A 26,724-nucleotide genomic window follows, 5' to 3' on the forward strand; every position below is an offset into this window, starting at 1 on the left:
GCTGCAAAAGAAGATAGAGATCAAAATGCAATTCAGCTTCTGTTGAAGGTGGTGAACAAGTACAGGTAAAGACTTTACCTGACTCACAGACGCTCTACTAGTAGCTCTACTTCTAAACACACACACCGCAGCCTGTTTGCAGCCAGGTTATTAAAGGTTTAAAAAACGTAAAGGCAGCGCCTTCAAAGTGTTTACATTGTATGAATCCACTGTTATATTTGTCATTTTTCAGATATTGCTTTGGGGCATAAACTTTGGGCTGTATTTTCCCAAGACAATCTCCTGCTGGTTAAAAAAGCCTTATGCTAAGCAAGTCGACACCAGCCTGTGGTCACTATAATCCCCCCAGAATAAAATTATCAGTGTGGAAACAGTGGGAAATGCTGGACAGGGCAGCTATGTGTCTAAGGCAAAGCCTTCTGAACCCCTACCATTAATCTCTGTACACAGACACACCTGGACATCTTGCATATAAGCTCACACCTGACTGGGTTTTAGCATCACTTCGTTGGAAGACAAGTGAAGTTCCTGAAGTGACACCTTGACGATCAGCATCTTCGGACCAAAATGGACCTGACAACAACAGTTTCTCTTCTTCTGCTGCTGCTTCTGGGCCTCTGTAATGCTCATCATGACCATGTAATTAATTAATTAAAAAGTAAAATTGCTTGTTAATACTGCATTTACCACATGATGCATCTCCCATAACATTGGTGATTATCTTTATCTGTAACGTAGCATTCAACACATTAAATACAACAACATTAATTACAATACAAGTGAAATTTGTTTCCATCTCCTGTTCACAGGATCATGCTGGTCAGAATGGTAAGTGAACAAATCTGGGTTAACAAATTTTGAGCTCTGTATAACTAACTGTGTCATATTGTCACTTTTCTCACTGTAACAACAACGTAGTATGACTTCTGATTTTCTTGCATTCATAGAGATCTCTGGGGAGGACATTACCACAACCATCCTCAGAATGAACAATGGTGAGCCTTTAGTCATTATATTACAAGGGGGGGGGGGGGGGGGGGGGGAATACCTTTTCTCATTATCAGTGTCAAATTTCTATGTTGAGTAAAGTAACTTACTTTTTAGAGAAAAACAGCACTTGGTTGAAAAGTCATTCTATCATTATTTCAATAGGATCTACAGATTTTCTGGTGGAAGGAGACATACTCATTCCAAGAACCAGAAATGCTTTGAAGTGCGCAAATAAGCAATACTCCTGTCGATGGCCAAAGTCTCTCACATCTGGGACTGTTGACGTTCCTTACATTCTAAGTGATAAATATGGTGGGTTTAACTGTGGTGCATGTTACAGCACAAACATTCATCTAGTGAAACACTTACGTCACTGATTAAGTTATTCACAACTGTAGATAATGGTGAGAAGAAGACCATTTTAGATGCCATGAAGGGCTTTGAAACAGCAACCTGTGTTCGCTTCATTCCACGCAGAACAGAGACCGCGTACCTAAGTATTGAACCAAAATATGGGTAAGTTATTTACTACAGCACTACTTGAAACAAAATACACTGCATGGAAATCACAGAAAATGACTGCATATGCAGTGAAAAAACAAACAGTAAATAATTTATTTTCTTAAGTATGTTCATTTAAATAATTTGTGTAAAGGAGATGTTGTAAAGTTGAGAACAGTTTCATTTAACTATCAGATCAGATTTGGTCAAAGTTTCACTCGATACATGTTAAACATCAGACTAATGTCAGCTGTCTTCCTCTGACGATCATCTCTGGCTTCTTGTACTGTTTACATTTTTAGCTGTTCCTCTTTGCTGGGTCGTGTTGGAGACAAGCAGGTGGTGTCACTGCAGAGGTTTGGCTGTGTCCAGCATGGTATCATCCAGCATGAGTTGCTGCATGCACTTGGTTTCTACCATGAACACACTCGAATCGACCGCGACCAGTACATCAGAGTCAACTGGCAAAACATCATAAAATGTAAAACTCTCAAAGCCTCAATGATGACTAATTGAAATAAGACTGTTCTGTTGCTTGGTCTTTTTAATTTATTTGTCTTTCTCCCACAGATTTTTTCAACAATTTTGACAAGATGGACACCGATAATCTCAACACTAGATATGATTACTCCTCTGTCATGCACTATGGAAGGTAAGCCTGAACAAAAACACAATCTGAAGTCAAATGTACTAAGTGTAATTGTGTTGCACAGAAACAAATTCTGTTTAATCGCCTCTTGCAATTCTTCCTAATTATAGGACTGCGTTCGGAATTACTCCACAGTCAGAAACATTAACTCCCATCCCCGATCCCAATGTTCCCATCGGCCAGATTGTTGGCATGTCTGACATCGACATTCTCAGGGTCAACATACTTTACCAGTGCAAGAAGTAAACAGGAAGAAAATATTAAAAGCATTATAATAAAGCATTGTGACATCTCCAGTTGTTTCTGAGTTTTCTGTTGTGATTGACATTCACATAATAAGAAAGGCTATTCCATATCACATATTGTTAAACTTGGTTGAATTTATTTTATTTTGCTAGTTTGACTTCTTATGGGAAATGAATAAAGCTAAATGTGATGCTGGAAAAGTCTTAAAGCTTACGTTTTCTAAAGGTTATTCTCTGCCAAGTGCAGATGTGTGAAGTAAAAGATCAAATTGGATTACCTGTGTACCCAGGTAGATCCCCCGAAGTGGACAGGCATTGATATCCAGGTGGCACATATACACAGAAAAGTACTTATATATGTTCAAAATGCTTCATGCAAACATTGGAAAATATACAAATACGTTGAATTTGAAGTACACATAAACAGATGCCAGAGTTTGCAGCACCATTTCTCTCTAACACACACAGTGTAATTTTTCCCCACTGATAATAAATGTCACATTATTGTGATGTACAGCACAGGACCACATCAGTGTTGGGCTTGGATATGTCATCACTGCTGTTTGGTGTTCAGGAACAAGGTGCCAGAAGTTCTCTTTTTGTCCACTTCTTCCATTTACTACTACACCTCCCAGAAATGATGAAGTCAAAGTGAAATAAAAAAAAAAATTGACTTATTATTTAGAGCTGGATCCATGGACTGTTGCATTTGTCAATAAACTGGAAGAAAAACATGTTTAAATTCCTCCGGTCTAAATTGGAGTTCAGAATCTGTTTTTGGAATAATGTAAAACCAAAATCAAGAAAACAATTTTCTTACACTGGAGAAGCGAAATCAAGAGAATTGATTCATTTTTTCTTGACTGGCAATTGATTGCTCAGTCAAATAAGAGTTTCACTTCTATTCTGATGCTGTATATTGTACCAAAACCTGTGTAAAACGTATACAAATGCAATCCTCTCCAGTTAATATGTAATGTGGCTTATTTAATTACATCAGACGTTTGCTTTCTGTACAGCTGCTTTTCATTCTTTTTATTTTCCTCAAAATTTAGAAAACACTGACTTGTCACTAGTTAAGATGAAGCTGTCCTGTGCTGTTTATAAATCAAACCTATTCAACCTGTTAACTATCTATTACTATAGAATTAACAGATTAATGAAAAATATGCTTGGTTTATTCAAATGCATGATGATAACCAATGTGTTGGTTTGGAAACTAACTTGAATTTTCACTTTTGCTGTTTTGGTCATCAGCTTCTTTTTTCTGTTTTGTTTTGTTTAGTCATCTAAGAAACCGGCAATTACCGGAAAGTAACCAAAAAATAAAATGCAAGAATTTCCCAGATTATATGTCTCAGACTTCTTGGATGGGCTGTACAATAAACCATGCACCAATACCTTTGTTACCTTTTGATATCAAAATTATGAAATTATATTTATTTTTATTTTTACTGTAGCTCCTATAATAGTGCCTGGAAATGCTGTTGATGAACAAAAAGAAGAAAACATTCATTTACCTAAGTTGAGTAAGTTGAATAAGCCATGTTCAAATATTTTCTCATGTTTTTGAACAAGTTTGTTTTCCTGATAACTGCAAGGTTTAAGCTAGTGATTCAGATTCAGCTGATGTGATGTCTAGCACTTACTAGCATGCAGCTACAACTGCCTGTGTTAGCTTCTCCCTATCAAATTGCAAACTTTAATAGAGCTTAAATGGGTGAGTTATGAATTGTTTGTTGCAGCCGAAGGCATTAGACATAAAGACCTGTGGTTCCGCTTTTGCTGGTATAACACTGGACATTTTGATGTATGATTCTATGGGAACTGATTTCTATTAGAGGCCTAACACACAGTGTAAGACAACCGTTCACACTGATATTCACACCCACATCCTGTTTAAAATTACCAAGTGGCCTCACATGCACACCTTTGGACTGTGGGAGGAAGTCTTCATACCTGGCATTTAGGCACAGGGATAATGTTTAAAGTTCACGCAGAGAGGCCCCAGCCACCCAACAGATTCAAACACAGGATCTTCTTGCTGTGAGACTACAGTGCTTACCACTGCACCACTGTGCTGCCCACAAAACAAATAAATATGTTTTCAGAGAGCTCAACTAACCACAGCGGATGTTACTCAGTATTCATCTACAGTAGAGGTGTCAAATATAAGGTACTGGACCAATAGTAAGCCCTCTGCCTTTGGAAAATGTGAAGAAGGACATAAACTTTGGGCTGTATTTTCCTAAATTTTACAGCTTGTCCTAATGATAAAGACCTCCCTTCTTATGGAGCAAAGTAATGAAGTAAAGTTCCGAAAAGGTCCTGTTTTTTTCACAGATGACAAAATAAATGTCTGGGTTTTTTGGTTTTTTTTTGCTTGTTTTGATTTGTTTTTTTGACAAAATAAATACATAAATTAAATAGGACCTTTTCTGGGAATTAACAAAAACATTCTGCTTTATGATGAAAGGACAATCTGGCCAATGAGCTACCAGGACTTTTTCTGTAATTTTACACTTTTGTTTCTTATGATTTTAGCCCAAAGACTCTGAAAACAGATTTCGTTCATTAACAACAGCAGCATTTGCTTATCATTAAGAAAAAAAAATGAAACTGCTTTTTGTTATATTAAAGTATCTTGAGGTTTAAATACGTTCTTTACACCGACAGAAAGATGAATTTCACTTGTCCCAATGTGAAATGAGTTTAACATCCCTAAGCTGCAGTACATCTCCCCCTCTACAAAAAAAAAACAGCACACCTTTCACTGCACCATATTTCTATTAACATTATAATAGTGGTTCTATTTTCATGTTAATCTGTCAAAAGCTGCACATTTTAGTTGAACTGATCTCTAAATACTATTTTTAAAACTTACTAAAATATTTGTTTAAAACAGCGGTGCAACTATCATAAAAATTATTCTCTGGAATATATTTTTGCTGCAAAAGAAGATAGAGATCAAAACCCATTTCAGCTTCTGTTGAAGGTGGTGAACAACTACACAATCCTGACATCCCCTGACTCACAGACGCTCTTCAATTGTCTATGTAGTGCGACTTCTACACAAACATACCCCAGCCTGTTTGCAATCAGGTTATTAATGGTTTAAAAAAATACTACTTAAAGGCAACGCCTGCAAACTCTTTACATTGCATGATTCCACTGTTATATTTGTTATTTTTAAGATAATGCTTTGGGGCAGGGTCACATCTCCCAAGACAATCTCCTGCTGGTTAAAAAAGCCTTATGCTAAGCAAGTTGACACCAGCCTGTGGTCACTCTAATCCCCCCAGAATAAAAGTATTAGTGTGGAAACAGTGGGAAATGCTGGACAGGGCAGCTATGTGTCTAAGGCAAAGCCTTCTGAACCCCTATCACTAATCTCGGTACACAGACACACCTGGACACCTTGCATATAAGTTCATCCCCGACTGGGTTTTAGCATCACTTCGTTGGAAGACAAGTGAAGTTCCTGAAGTGACACCTTGACGATCAGCATCTTTGGACCAAAATGGACCTGACAACAACAGTTTCTCTTCTTCTGCTGCTGCTTCTGGGCCTCTGTAATGCTCATCATGACCATGTAATTAATTAATTAAAAAGTAGAATTGCTTGTTAATACTGCATTTACCACATGATGCATCTCCCATAACATTGGTGATTATCTTTATCTGTAACGTAGCATTCAACACATTAAATCCAACAACATTAATTACAATACAAGTGAAATTTGTTTCTATCTTCTGTTCACAGGATCATGCTGGTCAGAATGGTAAATGAACAAATCTTGGTTCATCTCTTTGCAGCTCTGTATAACTAACTGTGTCACATTGTCACTTTTCTCATTGTAACAACAAAGCTGTATGACTTCTGATTTTCTTGCATTCATAGAGATCTCTGGGGAGGACATTACCACAACCATCCTCAGAATGAACAATGGTGAGTCTTTAGTCATTATATTACAAGAGGGGGGGGATACCTTGTCTCATTATCAGTGTCAAATGATAGAATGAAAAGTCATTCTATCATTTATTTCAATAGGATCTACAGATTCTCTGGTGGAAGGAGACATACTCATTCCAAGAACCAGAAATGCTTTGAAGTGCGCAAATAAGCAATACTCCTGTCGATGGCCAAAGTCTCTCACATCTGGGACTGTTGACGTTCCTTACATTCTAAGTGATAAATATGGTGGGTTTAACTGTGGTGCATGTTACAGCACAAACATTCATCTAGTAAAACACTTACGTCACTGATTAAGTTATTCACAACTGTAGATAATGGTGAGAAGAAGACCATTTTAGATGCCATGAAGGGCTTTGAAACAGCAACCTGTGTTCGCTTCATTCCACGCAGAACAGAGACCGCGTACCTAAGTATTGAACCAAAATATGGGTAAGTTATTTACTACAGCACTACTTGAAACAAAATACACTGCATGGAAATCACAGAAAATGACTGCATATGCAGTGAAAAAACAAACAGTAAATAATTTATTTTCTTAAGTATGTTCATTTAAATAATTTGTGTAAAGGAGATGTTGTAAAGTTGGGAACAGTTTCATTACCAGATGAGAGTTCTCATACAGTCCCACACTTTGGCTTGTTAAGCAATAAAACCATCTGGTTGAGGTTAGCAATCACTGTGGTTTCAGCTAAATAAAAATAGATACACTGTGTCTAAATTTAGGATAAATTACTGTTCTTACATCAGACTTGAAACTTTACATAAATAATCCCTTCATTTTTACAGCTACTGCATAATGCATATTGGTAGAAGAAACAAATATTGTGAACATTTATGGCAATTCTAAACATAACTTTGTAGTATTAGCTATTTGCCAATATGTTGTATCAGCATTTGTAACAAAAGTAAGGAAGAGGCACAAACCAGCCGATCCGTGCAGAGTCAGGCACAGCGTAAAAGAGTAATATACAATTTGGTGTAACACTAAAAACTTTAAAAACAATTTTAAACTGTATTGCCATGTTTGTCAAACAGTGGAAAGTTACTTTTTCAGTTCAACTTTTTTTTCCTTAGTTGTTCAAAGTTTCACTCGATACATGTTAAACATCAGACTAATGTCAGCTGTCTTCCTCTGACGATCATCTCTGGCTTCTTGTACTGTTTACATTTTTAGCTGTTTCTCTTTGCTGGGTCGTGTTGGAGACAAGCAGGTGGTGTCACTGCAGAGGTTTGGCTGTGTCCAGCATGGTATCATCCAGCATGAGTTGCTGCATGCACTTGGTTTCTACCATGAACACACTCGAAGCGACCGCGACCAGTACATCAGAGTCAACTGGCAAAACATCATAAAATGTAAAAATCTCAAAGCCTCAATGATGACTAATTGAAATAAGACTGTTCTGTTGCTTTGTCTTTTTAATTTATTTGTCTTTCTCCCACAGATTTTTTCAACAATTTTGACAAGATGGACACCGATAATCTCAACACTAGATATGATTACTCCTCTGTCATGCACTATGGAAGGTAAGCCTGAACAAAAACACAATCTGAAGTCAAATGTACTAAGTGTAATTGTGTTGCACAGAAACAAATTCTGTTTAATCGCCTCTTGCAATTCTTCCTAATTATAGGACTGCCTTCGGAATTACTCCACAGTCAGAAACATTAACTCCCATCCCCGATCCCAACGTTCCCATCGGCCAGATTGTTGGCATGTCTGACATCGACATTCTCAGGGTCAACATACTTTACCAGTGCAAGAAGTAAACAGGAAGAAAATATTAAAAGCATTATAATAAAGCATTGTGACATCTCCAGTTGTTTCTGAGTTTTCTGTTGTGATTGACATTCACATAATAAGAAAGGCTATTCCATATGAATTCAACCATATTTTTAAACTTTCCTGCCTTCATTCATTTTCATTTATTTCTTTTTGGTAGTTTTACCTTTTATGGAAGATAAATCAATAAATCCTCAGACAATTTTTTTCATCATATATGAATTATGCCTGGAAAGAAAGGTCCTTACCATGCATAATTCTCCATTACAAGTGGTATCATAACCTAAATTAGCAATATTCAGCCACCACATGTCATCCAGACTTACTGTATAAACAATATAAATGCAAACTGGTAGAGCGTCTCAGGACACACTTTGAATGAACTATTAATTCTGAAAGCTAGTAGATAATCAGAACTTATCTTTCTAAAGAAGAAGTCATACTGACTTGTTGTACCAGTGCCGTCTACGGCATCTGCTATAAGATATTAACAGTTTACTCCCACTAACACAGGTGTAACTCATAAATATACATTTTTTGATTCTGTTCTGTTCAATGTGTCACAGTTAACTCAGTGTGAGCATGTATAATACCACAGCCCCAGGCCACAAATGAAAAAAGAAAAAATAACGAACCTGGCTCACTTAGCAATGACAGCCAAAACGAACATATGCTTCACAATAGGGCTGTACAATAATCACATTTTAATCTCAATCATAAATTTCACTTATGAAACAAAATGCAAAAGCAGTCCCACACCACCTGATGATGATGTTCCTTACCATCGCTAACAGCAATATGACGAATGCACAAAGGCCAAGAAACACAGTCAAGTGTTTGATAACGTCAGTCCTCCAGCATCAACTCAGACGTCGATAAAACTAAGCCTGCACAGCACCTCAGCATATCAGACCAGCTCACAGAGATGGACCAAAATCACCATTTGGCCAAAGATATATTTCCATTAAAAATGTTGAGTAATGAAGGCTTCAGGAAAAAACAGGAAAAAACCCTATGCTATCCCCTTGTGATATTTTTTCAAAGTAAAATTACCTGCATTATATGCAAAATATAGCACAGAAGCGAACCAGAGAGGGATCTCCCAGCTGTTGAGTACCTTGCTATGAACTTTTATTATTCATTATAACCATTTTGGCCATAATCATGCATTATCCTTTTTCACACAAAAGAAGCAAGGTTGCAGGTTGAATCAACTTTAGGCAAGTATTTCAAACTGAGGCCACAGACTGACACGCCATTATTTTCCACAGACTCTGTTTCAGTTTGTGGAGGTAGCAGTGTCCAAACTAAACAGTACTGTTCACAAGCTGCTCATTTGCAAATAAGTTAATTGCTTAGTGTGTGACAAATAAATGACGGAGTGACAAAAACAGCTGACTGTCCAATCCCACTAAACATTGGAGGTCAGATAAACATGCAGATCATCTCTATATTGGGTCCGTGGGTCCACGACCAATTCTATGAAACATCCAGACTAGGTCCACAATTTGGACATCAATATGATGGTCAACATTTTCACTTTTGACTGGGTAATTTTTTTGGACGTCATGCGGATGTCTATGACAGGTGCAGGGAATTTACATGATTAATAAGTGTAATTTTTTTAATTTACAAATATCAAGATTGATACATATGAATATTGATTATTTATAAACAAACACAATTTAATATGTGTTATGCAGATTATCCACCAAATCTCCAGAGTAAAAAAAAGCAAGAGGAAAGCAAGGGTGACTAGAATTTCAAAATAAGAGCATGTGGAGTCCAGTAGAATATTCTCAGGAGAGAATCTCAGCTCAATATGTTGTCATTTTTCTCAGGTTGATGAAAAGTAAAAAAAAAATAAAATAAAATAAAAATAAAATAATGACTGCTGCAACTAGTCAACAACATAATAATATTTGGGGAGCCCTCCAAAGTATATTTTTCACTAATCATCATGAGTAGTACACCAGTAATAAAAGACTGCAGGTCAAATTATCTTGAATGTATCAACAAAGATAACTTTGTAAATGAAAATAAATATTTACATTAATTTACAAACAACTTTGTATGTGCAATAAAATTCTGTTAACAAAATAACTTAATTTTTTTCCCTGAGTGTATCTTCTCATATTTTTAGTGCCATTTACTAAGGAAATAAAGTAGGGAAACAGTGGCAAAAAACAAAGAAATGAATTTAATTAGATACAAAAAAGACTGACAGGTAAATATGTGGCAATATCTTCATAATTGAGTTCATTTCCATTTTGGTTCATAGTAATTAAGTTTGGGATTTGCACATTTGCGAAGACCTTGTTTTATCTGAGTGAATCAGTACTGCAGTACACGCAGCAAGCCAAAATTCACAAGCTGACTCTCTGTGGAAAGGCACAGATGTGGTAGTACACAAGATAAACCCCTCTCCTTCTACTCCCTAACCCTGCAGAGAATTTTTTTTTCCACTTGGCCACATCCCACGCTTTTGGATGTGTTTTGTTCACCCTTTGAAATTTTATGCAGTGTTATTCTTCTGTATTCACCCCAGTGAAAGAGAGCAGCGTTGGGCGTGAAACGCATATCAGAGGAGTTTTGGAGTGAGATAAAGAAGGAGAATGCCTGGGAGAGAGAACAGATTCCTGTTAAGCAAATTCTTCTCCTCCCATGATGTATGAATGCGCTAACAATCACAAGAGCGCTGCATGTATTTCTCCAGCGTCCTGGCTTAAATGCAGCTAAAGAAGGCCATGGCACTGGCAGTGCTCTGAGAAAGCCATGCAAATCTGAATACTTGAGATGGACACAGGTCCTTTAATGTTTCATAAAGCAGTTTCAGTTCATATCAATCGTTCTGCCCATAAAATATTAAAAATCTACTTGTTTATTGAAATATTTAACATGCTGGCTCTGTTCAGACTCCAAGAAACTCAGAGATTTTTTTTCCAGCCAGCTATAAATTAAAATTTTCCTGCAATGCCTGACTAAAATAAGATTACAGATGAGCCCACGATCCCATGACTAAAGCATAAACAGGCCAAAATACAGTGTGGTTAAAAATCATTCAATCAAAACATTCAATGAAAATGAGAGGGAGCTTTCTCAACTGCGAAGCATAAATCAAAACATATCGAAGGGAATATTTCTATCTTTCCTTAGACTGTTCGCACATTTCCCTCTTGGTTTTTATGCTACCAGAGACAGCCATTTGAAGCAAGCCTAATCTACATACCAAACATTTAGTTATACTGACTGTTATCTGATAACAGCTACAAAGAATTGTCTGTAAGGCTTTCACTGATGCTCTTTGACCATACTATAAAGGGCAGTGTGTATGTGACCAGCAGGGTCTCCTGCAGGATGTCTATTCTAATAAGAGCAGGCCAAGCGGAGCCAAATGCAGCCTGATCTGTGATGTCACTGGTAATACACTGGCAGGCCATAACCGCTGGCTGGATGAATGGCTCTTACCACCACATTATTAACACAGATCAGTGTACCTGCCTCTCTTCAAACACGATAAGCCTCAGCACACAGCTCTCCTCAGTTCGCTGCATGAGCTGCCTAATGTCCACCAACAGGAAATTAAAATGTTTGCTCTGACTCGTGCTACCATCCTGGCCAGTCTGACCTTTAAGGCTATTTTAAAATGTTCAAAAATTTTCAACAAGTCAGGCTTTCGACCTGTCTGGAGGAGAGAAAGGGATTTTGCACTCTGGGTTTCAATTTGTGCAAGTCTGTCCAAAAACTATATTCAGATGTCCTTAGATATGTTGAAAAAATCTGTGGTTTCTCTACAGTAAACCCTCTTTCCATAATGACCATGAGGAGATCCCTTTCTCCAGCAGATCCAATCTAAGAGATAACATACAAATTGACATCTAATGGCAAGAATAATAAAATATAGATAAACTCTTCATCTTTGAGACAAACTGGATCAAAAGACACAACTGCATATAAAATCTCTGTCTCTTTGTCTGCAAACTCTTCCAATCTAAGCAAATCAAACTTGGCACACAGATACATCCTGGGTCCCTGAAGGTTCTTATCTGTATCACATTTTAAAAATCATTGTATCATTTTAATTTCATAACAATAACATCAAATTCATATCCATAAAACATGAATTAGGCATGATATATTATATCATCATTTGGTTACCTCATAGCCACCTACCAAAATTGTCCATTTGTAGAGTTTATGCCCCTAAAGCACCTTATAAAAGCATTCTATCACTTTAATATAACATCATGTTATAATATATTATGATGTCATGATATAATATGACACAATGTGGCCAAGCAATCACCTAAAAATCACAGACCAAACAATCCTGTAGTATTGGCATGCACTTAAATTCAGGCTCCTTTAAAGAGTGTCGTTACTTCTGATGTGTGTTACATAGACACAAGTCATAGATTGATAGGTGTCATAGAAAAAAGTGCTCCTCGTTATAAAAAAAATGGCAGAAACCAAAGATTTTTGAACATTTTCTCACTTGAATACAAATTCACATTAGAGAGGGATTTCTTTATAGCCACTCTGGTGAAAGGAATCTCAGCTAAATTTAAATTGTAGCTAGTATTGCTGCATTGTGTTTTAAAATATCTGAAAACAAATGTGAACTTTAATACAGGCTATGCATTGATCTTACAAAATAACCTTGAGTAGCTTTTCTTTTTTTCAAACATAATTAAATAGCTGAAACAAACAAACAGAAAAAACAGAGACTGTTGTTTGTGCAGTGGATTTGATTTTGGAACATAAGAGAGAGATGAAAGCAACACTCACAAAAACAAGTACATTTAGTTAGAGATGCGGTCAACTGGCATACAAAGTCTCAGAGTCTTTCTTGTTGCCCTGCAGGGCCCAGTGGAGACGATTAGTGGGCTGAGAGATGGAGGCAAACTCTAACGTGTGCTATTGTTTAGGCTTTCATGAAGTTTCATTTAGCTCCTATTTAACAGATGCGAAGAGCCTGAGGCGCCACGTTGAAACATCTAAGGCTCATACATATAGAGCACACTGACGACTAACTGTCTGATGCCACTACACTCTGAGGTCTAATTAATATTTCATGCATTATTTTCTCTGGCACAGAGATCATGGCTGACATTACTTTAATTAAAAAAGTACAGGCAATATAAATGCATATGATCTTTACAGGTCATGTGGAAAAAGAGGAATGTTGTTTTTAAAAAAATACCCTTTGTAAATGTGTAAATCAGACTGAGGCATTAGTCTACAATCCCTTTGAGCTGTGTTCGCATAGCTGCACCGCATCTTTGTTTGTCAACACTGACGAATTGCAGCTGTCGAAAATGATGCGGTCCCATTAGTGACGGAATCCAAGCTGAGACGGAGCCAGACAGAAAGCCGCTGTGGGGACAAGATGATAACAAGGTACTCATTGGAGATGTGAGGGATGGTGCTTGCGCATCACTCTCTGTGTTTGCCTGATGAGACCGGGGCAAAGGAGGAGGAGGAGATGGAGGGGTTACGATAAAGTGAGAGCAAGGGAAGCGTGGAGAATGAGAAAGAGAGCGAAAAGTTAAGGAAGAAAAAGGATGGGTGGGAGATAACGTGACGAATTGGGGGGGCAACAAAGGCAATAGAGTGGTGGGGACAGTAATCAAAGACGTGAATGGGGCGAGTGAGATGACCACAGACAGACAGCAAAGAAGCGATACAACAACTAGCTTGTGCCATGAGAGATTGACAGGTTTATTCACAAGGAGTTACTGATCTCTCATCCTAGGGACCATATTACCTCTATGTTTAGACGCATAATAACTGCAGCAAAGGGAGTTGCTTCATTCAGTAAAACACTCAAATGCAGCAGGCATGATGTCATGCCACTGTATTAAGCCACCTTTCAATTTAACTCTAAATCTCTAAAATCATAAGGTATTAAATGTAGAGCACGACATCCAGCAACAGCTGATTATTAATTTTTTAGGCTTTCGCCAGAGGAAACACTGTGTAACAGCTTACTGCTCAGCTGCTAACACCGAAACATGAGTTAAAAAGCACTGTCGCAATGCAATATCCACACCATCTGCTACAGATTAGCTAAATACTGCTAAACAATGCAACCTCGTTATCAGTTTTAAAAGCTATTTGGACAAAACACAAGGCCGAGCTTGCACTCCAACATGTTGATAAAGAATGAATTAAAATTTTATATCACTGCTTTCCAAGTGTGAACTCTGCTGCTATTCAAATTCTGGAGCTCAATGCATAAAGGAACTAGGCAGCCAAATTGCATATAGAGTAGGATCAGGTAAAAGGTAACCGCAATATGACCGCATACAATACAGGATGAATGAACGGTCACACAGACATAAAGGAGGAAATCCAACCATGCCACACTTCTTGGAATGAACATTGTGCCTCTTATTAAAGGTGGCCAGTTTAATTTTCCTGCAAACAAACAAAAGCTATGTTTACACATTCAGGAGTAGTCACTGTAATCCACTGAATGCATTCTCGAGTGCTCACAAATGTGTTAACGGTATTTCTTTCCACGGTAAAGCCAATTTGTTTATAGCCATATTTAGTTGCTACTAGTCTTCTTCATCCCTCTCTTTGCTGCTGCACTGCTGCATATTTTGGCTTGTTGATAGGCTGAGTAATCTGAAACCACTGGAAAAAAAAGTGTGCGCACATGGGTGATACACTTTTTCATGTGTCTTTAAGACTTCTCTGAGGTACTGAAGACAGTTTGCATCAGTAATGCCAATTTTTAGAACTCTATCCCAATTGCAAACCATATTTTGAAACTTAACAACTTCCAAATGTATTACAGTAGTATTGAGAGGAACTACTTCAGTACCAAGGACAGCGCCACTGTCTGTTTTCCATTTATGATTTGTGAACAATTTAGATTCTGCCTAGGTGTCCTGGCCAATATTGTTTGGTAGTTTGTTAGTTTTGAATGAAATCAGTACTGAAGCTCAGCTGTACTTGGAAAGACAGTACATACACCAAAGTTTCTATGTCACTCACAAAACCCAACCAGCCTTGTTACTGAAAGGATGGAAGTTTGTATTGTATAATTATTACAATAGCTATACAATAACAATGTTGAATTGTGCCCCATATATGTGGCAGTTATTACTATTACTATGAATTTGAAATTGTGAGCAGTGGAGAAGGTGACAGCTTCCGATCCCCATGAAGTCTTCCAAGGCCATTCGCTCCATGTTATTTTAACAGAACTTCCCTTCCTTTCACAGGTAAGACTACAGGACTTGCTATTTCAGCTAATTAGACGCCAGTCTTTTTGTCCTTGGTGGACTTGCCAATAATTCCAGCTGAATTGCGATTGTCCAACAGCTGTTAATTACATTTTGCCACTTTTTTGAGGAATTTTCCTAATTAAGTTTTTGGTTACATATCCCAAATCCCTTTTAGCCAGTAAATTGGATCATAATTTGTAATCAAACTATATTTTAATCATAGCACATTTTTACAGTGCAGACTAAAAATCAAATGAGACTGGCAAATAGACAATAATGAGATGACAAAATTACGACGCAATCCCCAGAAGCCTAGAATCCAATTCCCAAAGGTACGACATTTATGTCTTGTAAGTGTTGAATACTTCAAGAATGTTAGCGCTCCCAGATATAGACAATAAGGGGAAATTATGTTCCTTTTTTTATCTAAATGTTTCTTTTTTCTTTGTTTACAGCATAATGTTCCTAGGAGGACATATTGTCCCTGCAGAGATTTGCTGCGCATTTAAGATATTTATAACTTAGTATACTTGTATATTTCCCAATTAAAGCTGTAATTAATGCAGCCATGTTGTGCCCCCAGGGAAAAATGTGAAACTTCGAGGATGACAAACAAAGCAAGGATCAAACTCCTAGCGCACACACCCAGACTTCCCAAACCTCCAAAACCTGGCACAAAAGGTCAAAAGTTTCTGATTGTGCTTTGAAAATGTTATTTCTATGAAATTCACTTTGATGGTATGTTTGTGGGCTCTGTGCTGTGCTGATTGTGTTTCTCCACACATCCTTTTGCCCCCAATGTACTTCCATCATATCGCCGCAGACAATTGGAAAATGTAATTTCTTCTCGTTGAATGAATGGGTTGGAGAGCACATGAACGTCCACTCGGGCGATGTATGTCTCTTTCTTGGAGCAAAGCACGCTGTCCACACGGACATGCTAAATCAGCAGAAAGGTCAAACAGTGTGGAGTAGAGAGGGAGGCCTTTAAGAACATCTTGTCTGTTTCTTTGTCCAGTCAGGGCTTTTGGGAACTATAGGCAATTGAAGCAATAACATTGTCACAGACAGGGGAAATAAGGTTTTTGTCCTGCTGTGTGAACAGTGCCTGGTACTTGGTTCCAGCATTTGAAAGCAAACTTGATTCACATCCTGCTTTACCATAAAAGTGTACATCTCTATTTGGTGAAATGTGCAAGTACGGTGGCCCTCCACTAATAGTGTAATGTATTACAAAAGTAAAGTTATCACTATTCTAGGAAATACTCTGATTTTCACCTGCAGGTTATATTACACTGATGTACTGCAGGTATCGACTACCAGCCAAGACCTAAATAAAGGATGATGGCCAAGGGTATTCTTTCAATGCTGAAAGCATTGTCATTACATTTTAAATATTATTCACTTTAAACTGATTTAAGTACTTTATTATTTTCTATATTTTATTTATACCTTGGGGTTGCCAAGATACTTTTTCAAGAATCTTCAATTTAATAGTGATCCCCACAATCCCCACATGGAAAATGACAAAAAATAAGAGATATCTTTAAAAAAAAAGATTAAAACAATACGTGCAACATTATAAATAACAACAACACTATTTTTTAAGTTCACCGATGTATTGCAAAAAAACAAAAAAGAGAGCAATATTTTAGGGTTACAATTCTCGTGGCTTTTCACTGTTGATTAAGTATAGTTGGTATTGTAGTCTTTTGTTGTTTCTGTCTAGTTGTCCATAGGCTTTTCTCAATTCAGTATTAGACTTAAGAGAAATCTAATGTTTTTAGACGCAAAAGATTGTGTTACTTAACAATTAACACTATCTATTAAAACTACAGATGGGAAAAACTACCAGTTGCTAGCTCGGACAGCTGTTTTATTATTAGCTATAGCTGCTAGCCGTTATCTCTTTGATAACAGGTAAGGCAGGTTAAAGTGGCTACTGGGTAAACACTAATAGCTAATGTTAATGCTAATGTTATGGAAACTGTTTAATGCTGTTTTATCAAAATTCCTCATAAAAACGTTGTCCAGTGTTGTGAACTTTACCTAATTCAGATGCTAGTCCTTTGAGAAGCTGTGTGCCTGCTTGTCTGCAAGTATTGCACAAAGTTATTGGATGTGATACTGTTAGAAGCAAGTATCTAATAGGATACTGATTTGTAATACTGATTAGTATCTGAATATTGAGCATTTTTTGTAAGCCTATCTTTTACTATATTTTTTGATCTGTTGATTTCACTCTGCTAAGCACTCCGACTCCCCCAATTTAGTCAATATGCCATACAAATCAAGCAGCCTTACCCTATTTTGAGTTTGTCTCAGTCGGTGATGTAAAGAACACTGTCGCCTGTTATGAGCGTTTTGCCAACAGGAAAAATACAAAATCGAATTTGATCTAATTTGAAACATCTGCCAATGCAGTACAGGTGCAGTGGTGGGAAAAAGGTTTCTAAGCAGAACACTGCATTTTAAACAAGATGATGAATAATATTTACTGCACCTGTCAGTGTTTGCAAATGAAAGTAATACAGTAATATAATGAGTAATGTAAGCACTTAACTTGTTTACCAATAATCAAGTCTAGTACTATCATTGTTTGTGAGGTAACATTGTCAGTCAAAAGTAGATTTTTATAAAGACTGAGTATACTGCTGGTCACTGGTGTATGTTTAAAAAAAATCTAGATCCAATGCTAAAATGTCCAAGCAAAAGAAATAACATATCGTTTTACATATTACTGTGTGCTTGCCCTTCTAATCTCCGTTTATTAAAGCTGACAAACAATGGAGGAAAAGGGGAACTGAGGAAGGCGTACTTCTTCCAGCAACCATCAGGGTTTAAGAAAATGCACAAGAATTCATCTCAGGAGACAGGCAATCATGTTAGCTTCATTTAGACATAACGCGGGTTTGCAGTTGATTATTTTTCAAGGGAGCGTGTGCTGAAAAATAGTGAAGATGGTGCTGGTGCACTATACCAGTGCATATGCTCATTAGCTTTTTCTTCAGTTCACCAGTTCTGATTATGAATCCTTTCATCATTTGCGTGAGTGTTTGCTTTTGCTTTGCTGGCAGTGAGAGTTAGCATATGTGTGCACAGTGACGTGTGAGAATGGCACCGTAAAAAGAGCATACACTGAGATTTTCAAAGCGAGGATGTTAGCTGAAACAATGTAGATATTCCACATTTTCTCAAATGTAAAGCTTTTCAACATAGCTCATGGTTCAGTTTCCATATCTGCACAAAAGCACAATTTTCTGAGTAGCTTTAAAGTTTATTTTTCTCGGTAGTTGTTTAGCGTGGGCAGTCTTCCACACCATTTGGCACAAGAAACTAGCTAAAATATATATATTTTTCCCTTTCCCATAACTAAGCTGACATGCTGTTGTGTGCCAGTATCATACCTCATGTGACGAGAAGCTCATTAGACCATGAAATTGAGCAATGTTACCTTGTCTAGTGTGAAACTTTTTAGGAAGAGAAATTAAGAAATGGGGAAATTGAAGAGAAGGGGGGAAAGCAGTGCAGCCAAACTACACTGTTTTCATACATTTGCCTATATAGATGCAAACTGCATAACTTATAAGCTATATGATGTTTAGATAAAATAAACCATGCTTTTGAATTTCAGAACCCCTCCTGCTTAGCCACAGATATTTTGTGCCATTTTTACCCTAAGCAGTCAGTATTCAAAGGCACACTCAGTCAGTTACATAAGACATGAGTGCAGTCTTGTCAGTCAGAAAGTATAAGCACAGCATCAAACAACATTGGAAGAAATCCTGTATGTCAAAAAAGTACTAATATTACAGAGTGCAGTATTAGGGATAAGTCTTGAGCCACCCCTCTTTTTTTCATATCTTGATTCTAAAGAGCCAGTTCATTTTTAGAAGATTTTCTTTTGTTGGTTAAGCCACTTAACTCTGTCCTCTCGAACATTTGGGCATTAAACGGCAGCTAACTCAAGAGATTAACTAATGTTGTGTCTTCACATAGCAGATAACTTAGAAAAGAACCCATTTAGATTTTTGTTAAATTGGCACCTTGCTACTTGCAGCCTGTCAAAAAAAACACATCATTTGTTCCCATTTCTTTAGTTGAATCAACAAAAAATGCCAAACATAATAAAAATTGAATTTTTGCATCAACAAGGTGATTTTCAAAGCCATCTTAGCTAGAACCTTGGCATATCTCGGCACAGTGTGCAGCATGTCCTTAACAACTTTGAGGAAACTGGACAAGTGCGGGAAAAAAGAAGAATTGACATGACTAAAAAAACCAAAAAAACAGCAGATGAACAGTATCTGAAAGTCATGTCTTTAGGAAATGAAAAAATCCAGTAAAGACCTGACACAGGACCTGAGAGATGCACCTACAGAGGTACAGTGAATAACAGTGAGTGTCCACAACAGAGGCTTTGTCATGGTTTGGCCATGCATTAAACTGATGGCATTATGAACCAAAAAGTCTGTAAGTTTGTATCCACCATGCAATACCATCTAGAAAGCTACTCATTGGCAACAGCTTTATTTATCAGTATAACACTGTTAATGCAGTAAAAGCATACCTGGATAGAAAAACACATAGTGGAACAATATCAGTCATGGACCGGACTCCCCAGAGGCCAGACCTGGACATTATTAAAGCAGTGTGGGATCATCTTGACAGAAAACAGAACAAAAGGCAGTCAACATCCAAAAAAGAGCTTTGAGTGTCCTTCAAGAAACCTGGAGAAGTGTTCCCGAAAACTACTTAAAGAAATAAGAAAGGTGGTCACACCAAAGTTTGACTTCCAAGCTCGTTACAATTGTACAAGCTCTGTTTTTGCCTTATGTCCTATATTTCTACATATCTTTGACAGATGTCAATAAATTGCTTCAACTATTCCACATGTTCCTAGCAAACTATAAAGAATTGAGAGGTGTCGCAGACTTTTGCACAGTGCTGTAAAAACAATCTGAATATCCCTCATAGGTGCAGGATGTTGTTGTAAAGTAACCCTCTAAAAAGAAAAGGTAAAAATAGATCCAGAAAGCAAGATGATTTCACGTTCAGCAATTTAAAAATGGTAAACTTAGATCAGAAACTTCGCTGAACATGCAAATGATTGGAATTTTCAGAGCAGTTGCCTCTCTATCTGACATTATGCAAGAAAAAGATGAAACATGAGAACACAAAAAGAAGTCTTATCAGTTGTAGGTCATCTGTAGATTTTCTACAAACATGTTTTCATCCCAGGGTGTCCAATTACTGCTGTTTTGTCAGATACCCCTGGAGCTAAAGAAATACACACAAGTTTTCCTGGCACCCTTGTTGGCTACCCAGTGTTTACCCATATCTGATGGAGCTGGGAGTAAGACTCATCTCACTATTACATAACCCGTTATGTCAAGGTGCTGATGTTAAAGGATGACCTTGTGACTGCCTTTTTGATTTGAATGCAAACTATGCTGGTGTGGAGGTTTTTAATTTACTGGGGCACAGAAATAAACTTCCACTCCAACATGCACTACACTTCTAGTTCTAACATACTCCAAAGTAAAAACTGCAACATTTTTGAAGTGGTTGTGCCAGAGGTGTAGTAAGGTAATAAAAAACAGTGGTGCTCCATGGAGTGTAAAATGGGAGGGTTTGGCAGCGTGCTGAAAGGGAGGACAGCGGGAGAGAGGAGAAGGAGCGCAGGTCGCTGGGGTAATTTAGCTCTGATCGCAGTGCACTGTCCTGAAGTCTGGCAGGGGAAGCCCATGCATCACACTGTAGCTTTGTCCAAAGTGCACTCTTATGATTGATTACCTCACACCCCGTTTTAATTTAAAGTCAATGGCATCTATAGATACCTGTCAAAGCGGAGCGACCTGTAATGTCTCCTCGGCAGCCAGGACCCTCAGTTCTCCAGCTGAGGAGCCACCAAATGGCAAGCAGAGCTTTAGTGGCCCGATCAGTCCGGGAAGAAAAAGAAGAAAAAGACCAGTGATCATGGCGATCATTCATCCTGCTGTTTCACTTCTAGGAAAAGGTCTCACAAGGCGTTTAGTCAAAGACGGATTATAGCAGACGAAACTGTTAACGTTGACTGACTGTACAAGTCAAACGAAACCGATGGAATTCAAATTTGGCTCTCCTGTACTTATTGTAACATTACATCATTTGTAATTTAGTATAAACCTTTAGAGGATTGGGAGTTTTCTTTGGAACTGTCAGACTTAAATGTTCATATGATAGATTTCCCTCTCTCTTTTGTGCACTTTAGTTACTCTAAGACAGCTCTGATCCAAATTGCTCTTTGTGTTCTTCACTTTTCACATTAATCTAGTGGGAGGCGCAAAAAGACATATAAGGGTTATTACAGATGAAAAATTCAATAAATGTAAAAATGGTACCCTTATTGCATTTGGCAAGTCTGGAACTTTCTGTATTACAAATGACAGCGGGCCTCATGGGGACATCAGATCACACCCCGAAAATGATTCATATCGTTAGCAATTACATTTTGTTTTTGGCAAAGACCTTATGGAGGATCTAAATCACTGAAATGAAACAATAAGATACCTCTGAATTACATTAGTGCCATATTACATCCGCTGGTTTATTAAAGGCATGCGTTCGTGGATTTTTGAAAAAATGTCACCTTTATTACCAAAAAAAACCCCCAAAAGCGATGTCATGTGAGTCATGTTGCAAAAGAACTAGTTATTCTTGGTAATCATTAATAATATAAAAGATATATATAAATATATATATATAGTTTTTTGATCTCTACACCATCCGCAAACTCTACTTATAAACAGGAGCTTGTGGCCTCTGAATATAACAGAGTTTTCATTAAAGCAAAGCCTCAGGGTCCCCGCTGGCAAAACGGCATTCTGATTCGCTGTCAGTGACCTCTAATCTTGCATTTATAATACAGGACCTTGCCCCCCGAGGGCATGGCAGGAGCCTACAGGGCTGCAGGAAGAGAGTAGCCTGAAGCTGGAAAGGGATGAATATTTCACATCTCCTCAGGTTAAAGGTCAGGCACAACAGGCACTACATATCAACACACCCACATACACATGGGACACTTCATTTATATTGCCCTGAAATGTGGATTAATGTGAGTGTTCACGCGTTCTGGTATAAGAAGTGGTACACGGCCAGGTACGCTAGACACGGTACATGTCTAATTCAGCAGGTACAAATTTAGTAGGACCTCCATGAAAAGTTGTGGTTTATGTTTTAGAGAAAGCCTTCTCAATTTTTTAAAGATGACAACAAAATGACCCCTCAGCCTTTCTCTGGAGTTTGAAAATACAGAATTGTAACTTGCTAGAGAGGTTTAAGTGGACTGGAAAAGAATTCCAGCGCCCTTAACTGATGAGTAACTAAATGTAATAGCAGCTTACAGTGTCTGTGAGCTAAATGTACCCCTGTATTTCCCAGATAGAGCAAAAAAAGAAAAAAGATGGAAATGAAGATGAGAGGCTATTTTCATAAGACTGCTCTGAAAGTGAGATTTGATAAATGGGAAATTTAAACCTTGTATGTAATGTCTGATTTTCTCTGTCTTTGTTAAATGTCTTACAAAAAAAACTACTGCAGGGTAAACTGATTAGTTTGCAGTATTACCATGAAGTTTGCAGTGATGCACTTTATTTTTGTTTTGTTATTGTTAAGATGGATGGTAGAGAATCTATATCTAAGGTGATGATGCAGATTTATTCACTGAATTCTACCTTTTAGACTGGGTTTTTATGTCTATCAGCTGAAAATCAGCCAGTGAATGGCAATGAATTCAATTCTTGCTGAATTCAGCTGGATAAATCCTCAAAGAAGAGTGAATATCAGAGTTACAGCACAGGTCAGGCGATCACAGCTGTGGCTCAGGAGGCAGAGTAGGTCATCTACCAATCGGTGGTTTGCTTCCCGGCTTGTTTAGTCTGCAGCTTGAAGCATCCTTGGACAAAATACTGAACTCAGAGTTGCCCCTGATGCATCCATCGAAGTGTCAGTGTGTGTGTGAGAATGTTAGACAAGGTGCTTAGGTATAGAGGAAAGTGCTTGTACTAATGTGTATGAGTTACTGAATGAGACTTGTAGTTTAAAAGAGTGCTTTGTGTGTTCTGTTAGTGTGGAAAAATGCTTGGTAAGTATCGGTCCATTTACAGTCTGTGCACAAGGAAACATCCACTGGAGCTAACAAAAAATATTAGAACTTTTTTCTGAGTAATTATTTTCAACATGCTCACGCTTGATCTTAGGGTTCCCACGCCTCCCAAATCCCACTTGGACCTCTGATTTGAAACCTCAGCAGTGGAAAGTTTTGGTCAGTTCAACCCAACCGTGACCCTTTACAAAATATTCCATTTAAATATTTTATGTGTCATGATGTAGCAAATGTATCTTTATATGTAAAGACTTGTGATCTGCAAGTTGGGGGGCATATCTACCAACGTGGTTACATCTGTTGTATTTTTTTATATGTAAAATATCAACAAAGCATCTATTTCACATTTCATGATAATAATAGATTCTTTTTCAAATTTATCAGAAACCCGTATTTTGAATCTTTTATCTTGTAAAATACCTGAACACAGATTTAGGGGGGGAAACGACTGTGTTCTTACAAGGAGGAACAAACGCTGTAGTTTGGAGGATACACAGAGCCATTACATGTTAGCTGTGAGCAAACTGGGGAAAAAAAACACTACACCCACTGCAAGGGAGGAGCATGTGTCTGTTTTGTTCATTTCACGCACAGTAAACTGTGCCTGATTGTGCCATGTCGCCCTGTTGCTCTAAATCTTTGTCTACACACACACGCCCTGGTATGTGCGGGCACATTTTGTGAGTCTATATGCCATACAGAATCACATTTTTGGTTACACTCCATTTCACACAGTAAGTGAGATAAGTGCCTTTGCCCTGATCATTCATCCAGAAAACACAGAGGGAGTAAATCAATGTCCAGTCGTAAAGACTAAAGGTTCAAAAGGAAGGTCTGGTGTTTCGTGGTGTACGTCAAAGGCAAGGCTGAACATCTAGCCGATACCAGGCATGCCAGATGGCAAGACAGATTTTTAATTATTTAGCTTTATCAATATGCCTTCAAAATGGCTTCCTGCTTTTAGATGAATGGGGCGTATGTTAGAGTAACAATATATAATATTAACAACGAGGCTTTCACTGCAGATTCATTGCAAGAACTGAATTATCAGATGCCCAGTCAAGTACTTGGATATCACCCAATCCCATTTGAATAATCTGAATGAGATGGCTGCGTTATCTGCCACAATCCATCAAACAAAGTATTTGAACCCAAGAACCGAGTCATTTATCAATAAATAAATACAAAATGAAAAGCAGAAGCTCTGGAAAGGTGACAAATAATGTCGTGTCAATTCCCAAGCCATAGCTGCTTCATCCAGAAACCAGCTTCATAAGACAGACAATAATTATTTTGTGTCAGTGATAGCGGGCTTGCCATTCAAAAGAGTCCAACCAAGAGAAAAGGAAAACTCCCACCACCCCTGCAAGACAAAATTCTGCCTCATCAATTACTGCAGGCATGTGCTGCTGATATCTTAAATCTAGGGGTCTGAAAGCCCAGCCGACTAACCAACGTAATGATTCATAATGGCTCCCAAATGTAGTAAAAAAATTGGAGTAACTGAGGTGAAATTAAATCACATTAATGAGCCAAATTACAACTTTGCTTCCTATTAACAAAAAAACCCTCACATTGTTACTTACTCTACAGTGAGCAATCACGAAGCAAAACACTGCGACATAAAACGGACTTCAAGTGCAACTGTGTCAGCTTAACTCAGACGTACCCTTTTACCCCGTGAATCACCCAAAGCTGCCACCTTTAATCGAAAACTTCCAACAGGATAATTTGAAAGTCAGCTCGGATTGCGGATCATAATGGCTTTTATTGCCTCGTGCATTATAGTTCATCGCCATGCGCGGAACTAAATGTGTCCCTGTTTGCGCGTACATTACACATTAAGCTTGAGAGCGCTTAAGCCAAACTGTTTCCTACTCTGTACTTAACGGCCCACTCCATGCCATAGGGATGGCAGAGCTTCTCTAATAGTTAGTGCTTAGTGACGGTAGGCATCCCTGAAATATGAAAATCAATCATGGATGATGGCTCATTTGGGCTGTCTACCAGGCAACGGCAGAGCTAGGAAATAAAAAGGGCTGAAATTCCAATTACACAGTCGATGCCCATTTGTTCCATGGATATGTGTAACCCTCTGGTTGAAGTTGTTGATGCTTCCATCACGCTGCACAATGAGCATGCTGTGGGCGTAACATATTAAATGGAATTAAGTAACTAATGAATAAATTGAGAATTGAAAAAGTGGTAAAGGAGATATAGATGCCTCTACGGGGAAATCATGAAGCTAAGAGATGACATTGTGGTGGTTGAACAAGCGGCTACCTTTAATTGATGAGAGTAACTAAAGATTCCACACTTTCAAACAGCCATCTAAAGCAATATACAGTATACAGTTCGTTTTAGAAAACAGTGGCTGAGATAAAAGTTCAACTTTAGACAGCAGCAACAAATCACAAAATGAGATCACCACGGCCCAGACTGACAGCGGCTTACGTGACCCATTTAACCTTCTTGCAAGCCATGCAAACCCCAACAATCTGTTCACTGGCCTTCCTGTCACCCACGGATGGAGAGGAATAACGGTCTGCCACGGAGTCAAACTGCTCAAAACTAATATAATTTTGCCTGGGCAATCTAATAAAACACAAGAGCCATTTTCCCTCTTTTTCTGCCCTCCTTCCATATATCCTGGCAGAATCGCTATGATTCATAAAAGCTGTGGTGGCGGCTCTCAGTATGCGATGAGCGAAAGGCACCTTGGGGAATTTTATGATCCACGACGAAGCGTCCAGGATCATTTTCTATGTATGCATGTGTCACTGCATATTAATAATGGCCTCTGTCTCTGAAAGTGCCAGCACACCTTCAAAGAAGATAATTTAATCTTCCTCCTGCTGAGCATTCTCTCCTCTCCACGCTTGCTAATACTTTCTCTTAGAATCCCAGTCAAAGGAGCCACCGCTTACACCGTGCACCTTGGTTTTTGGATAATAAACAGGAGGAAACAGATAGAAATGATAGAGGAGGAATTAAGCCCGTATTCTTAATACCACCAAGGAAGATAAACACAGAGACTTTTTTCTTATCTTTACATATGGAAATTCAGTGGCCGTATAATGTTACCAGGGCAATTTGCCAAGAGAATCTTTTACTTGGGTTTATCCATCTACTGCTGACAATCACGTGTAGCCACAAAAAATCCCCTTATTAAAAAATCCCCACTCTGCTGTCTTTTCATC

The 26,724-nt window shown here is 38.0% G+C and overlaps 3 protein-coding genes across 9 annotated transcripts in view; 2 read left to right on the forward strand and 1 right to left on the reverse strand.

The window, feature by feature from the left end:
• LOC146691602 (MAM domain-containing glycosylphosphatidylinositol anchor protein 2) overlaps positions 1–26,724 on the reverse strand; it is a 201,098-nt gene that overhangs the window by 151,885 nt on the left and 22,489 nt on the right. The gene's annotated exons all lie outside the window — the stretch shown is intronic.
• LOC146691603 (low choriolytic enzyme-like) lies at positions 562–2,386 on the forward strand. 3 transcript variants are annotated; one of them, XM_085431481.1, is made up of 8 exons: positions 562–639; positions 810–828; positions 948–995; positions 1,153–1,302; positions 1,389–1,506; positions 1,794–1,972; positions 2,062–2,143; positions 2,251–2,386. In XM_085431481.1, exons 1-8 carry the CDS (start codon positions 568–570, stop codon positions 2,384–2,386), a joined length of 804 nt encoding a protein of 267 aa, XP_085287607.1. In that variant the 5' UTR covers positions 562–567. The 3 variants fall into 3 exon arrangements, with proteins under 3 accessions (XP_085287607.1, XP_085287605.1, XP_085287606.1); XM_085431479.1 differs by lacking the exon at positions 810–828 and having other exon boundaries at positions 562–631; positions 909–995; XM_085431480.1 differs by lacking the exon at positions 810–828 and having other exon boundaries at positions 562–631; positions 912–995.
• LOC146691604 (low choriolytic enzyme-like) lies at positions 5,906–8,127 on the forward strand. 2 transcript variants are annotated; one of them, XM_085431478.1, is made up of 8 exons: positions 5,906–5,977; positions 6,148–6,166; positions 6,286–6,333; positions 6,436–6,585; positions 6,672–6,789; positions 7,535–7,713; positions 7,803–7,884; positions 7,992–8,127. In XM_085431478.1, exons 1-8 carry the CDS (start codon positions 5,906–5,908, stop codon positions 8,125–8,127), a joined length of 804 nt encoding a protein of 267 aa, XP_085287604.1. The 2 variants fall into 2 exon arrangements, with proteins under 2 accessions (XP_085287604.1, XP_085287603.1); XM_085431477.1 differs by lacking the exon at positions 6,148–6,166 and having other exon boundaries at positions 5,906–5,969; positions 6,247–6,333.

Source organism: Copadichromis virginalis, linkage group LG15, assembly GCF_057382275.1.
Source record: "Copadichromis virginalis isolate Kocher_CV1m ecotype Utaka linkage group LG15, C_Virginalis_male_GT1.1, whole genome shotgun sequence".
NCBI classification, from domain to species: Eukaryota; Metazoa; Chordata; class Actinopteri; order Cichliformes; family Cichlidae; genus Copadichromis; species Copadichromis virginalis.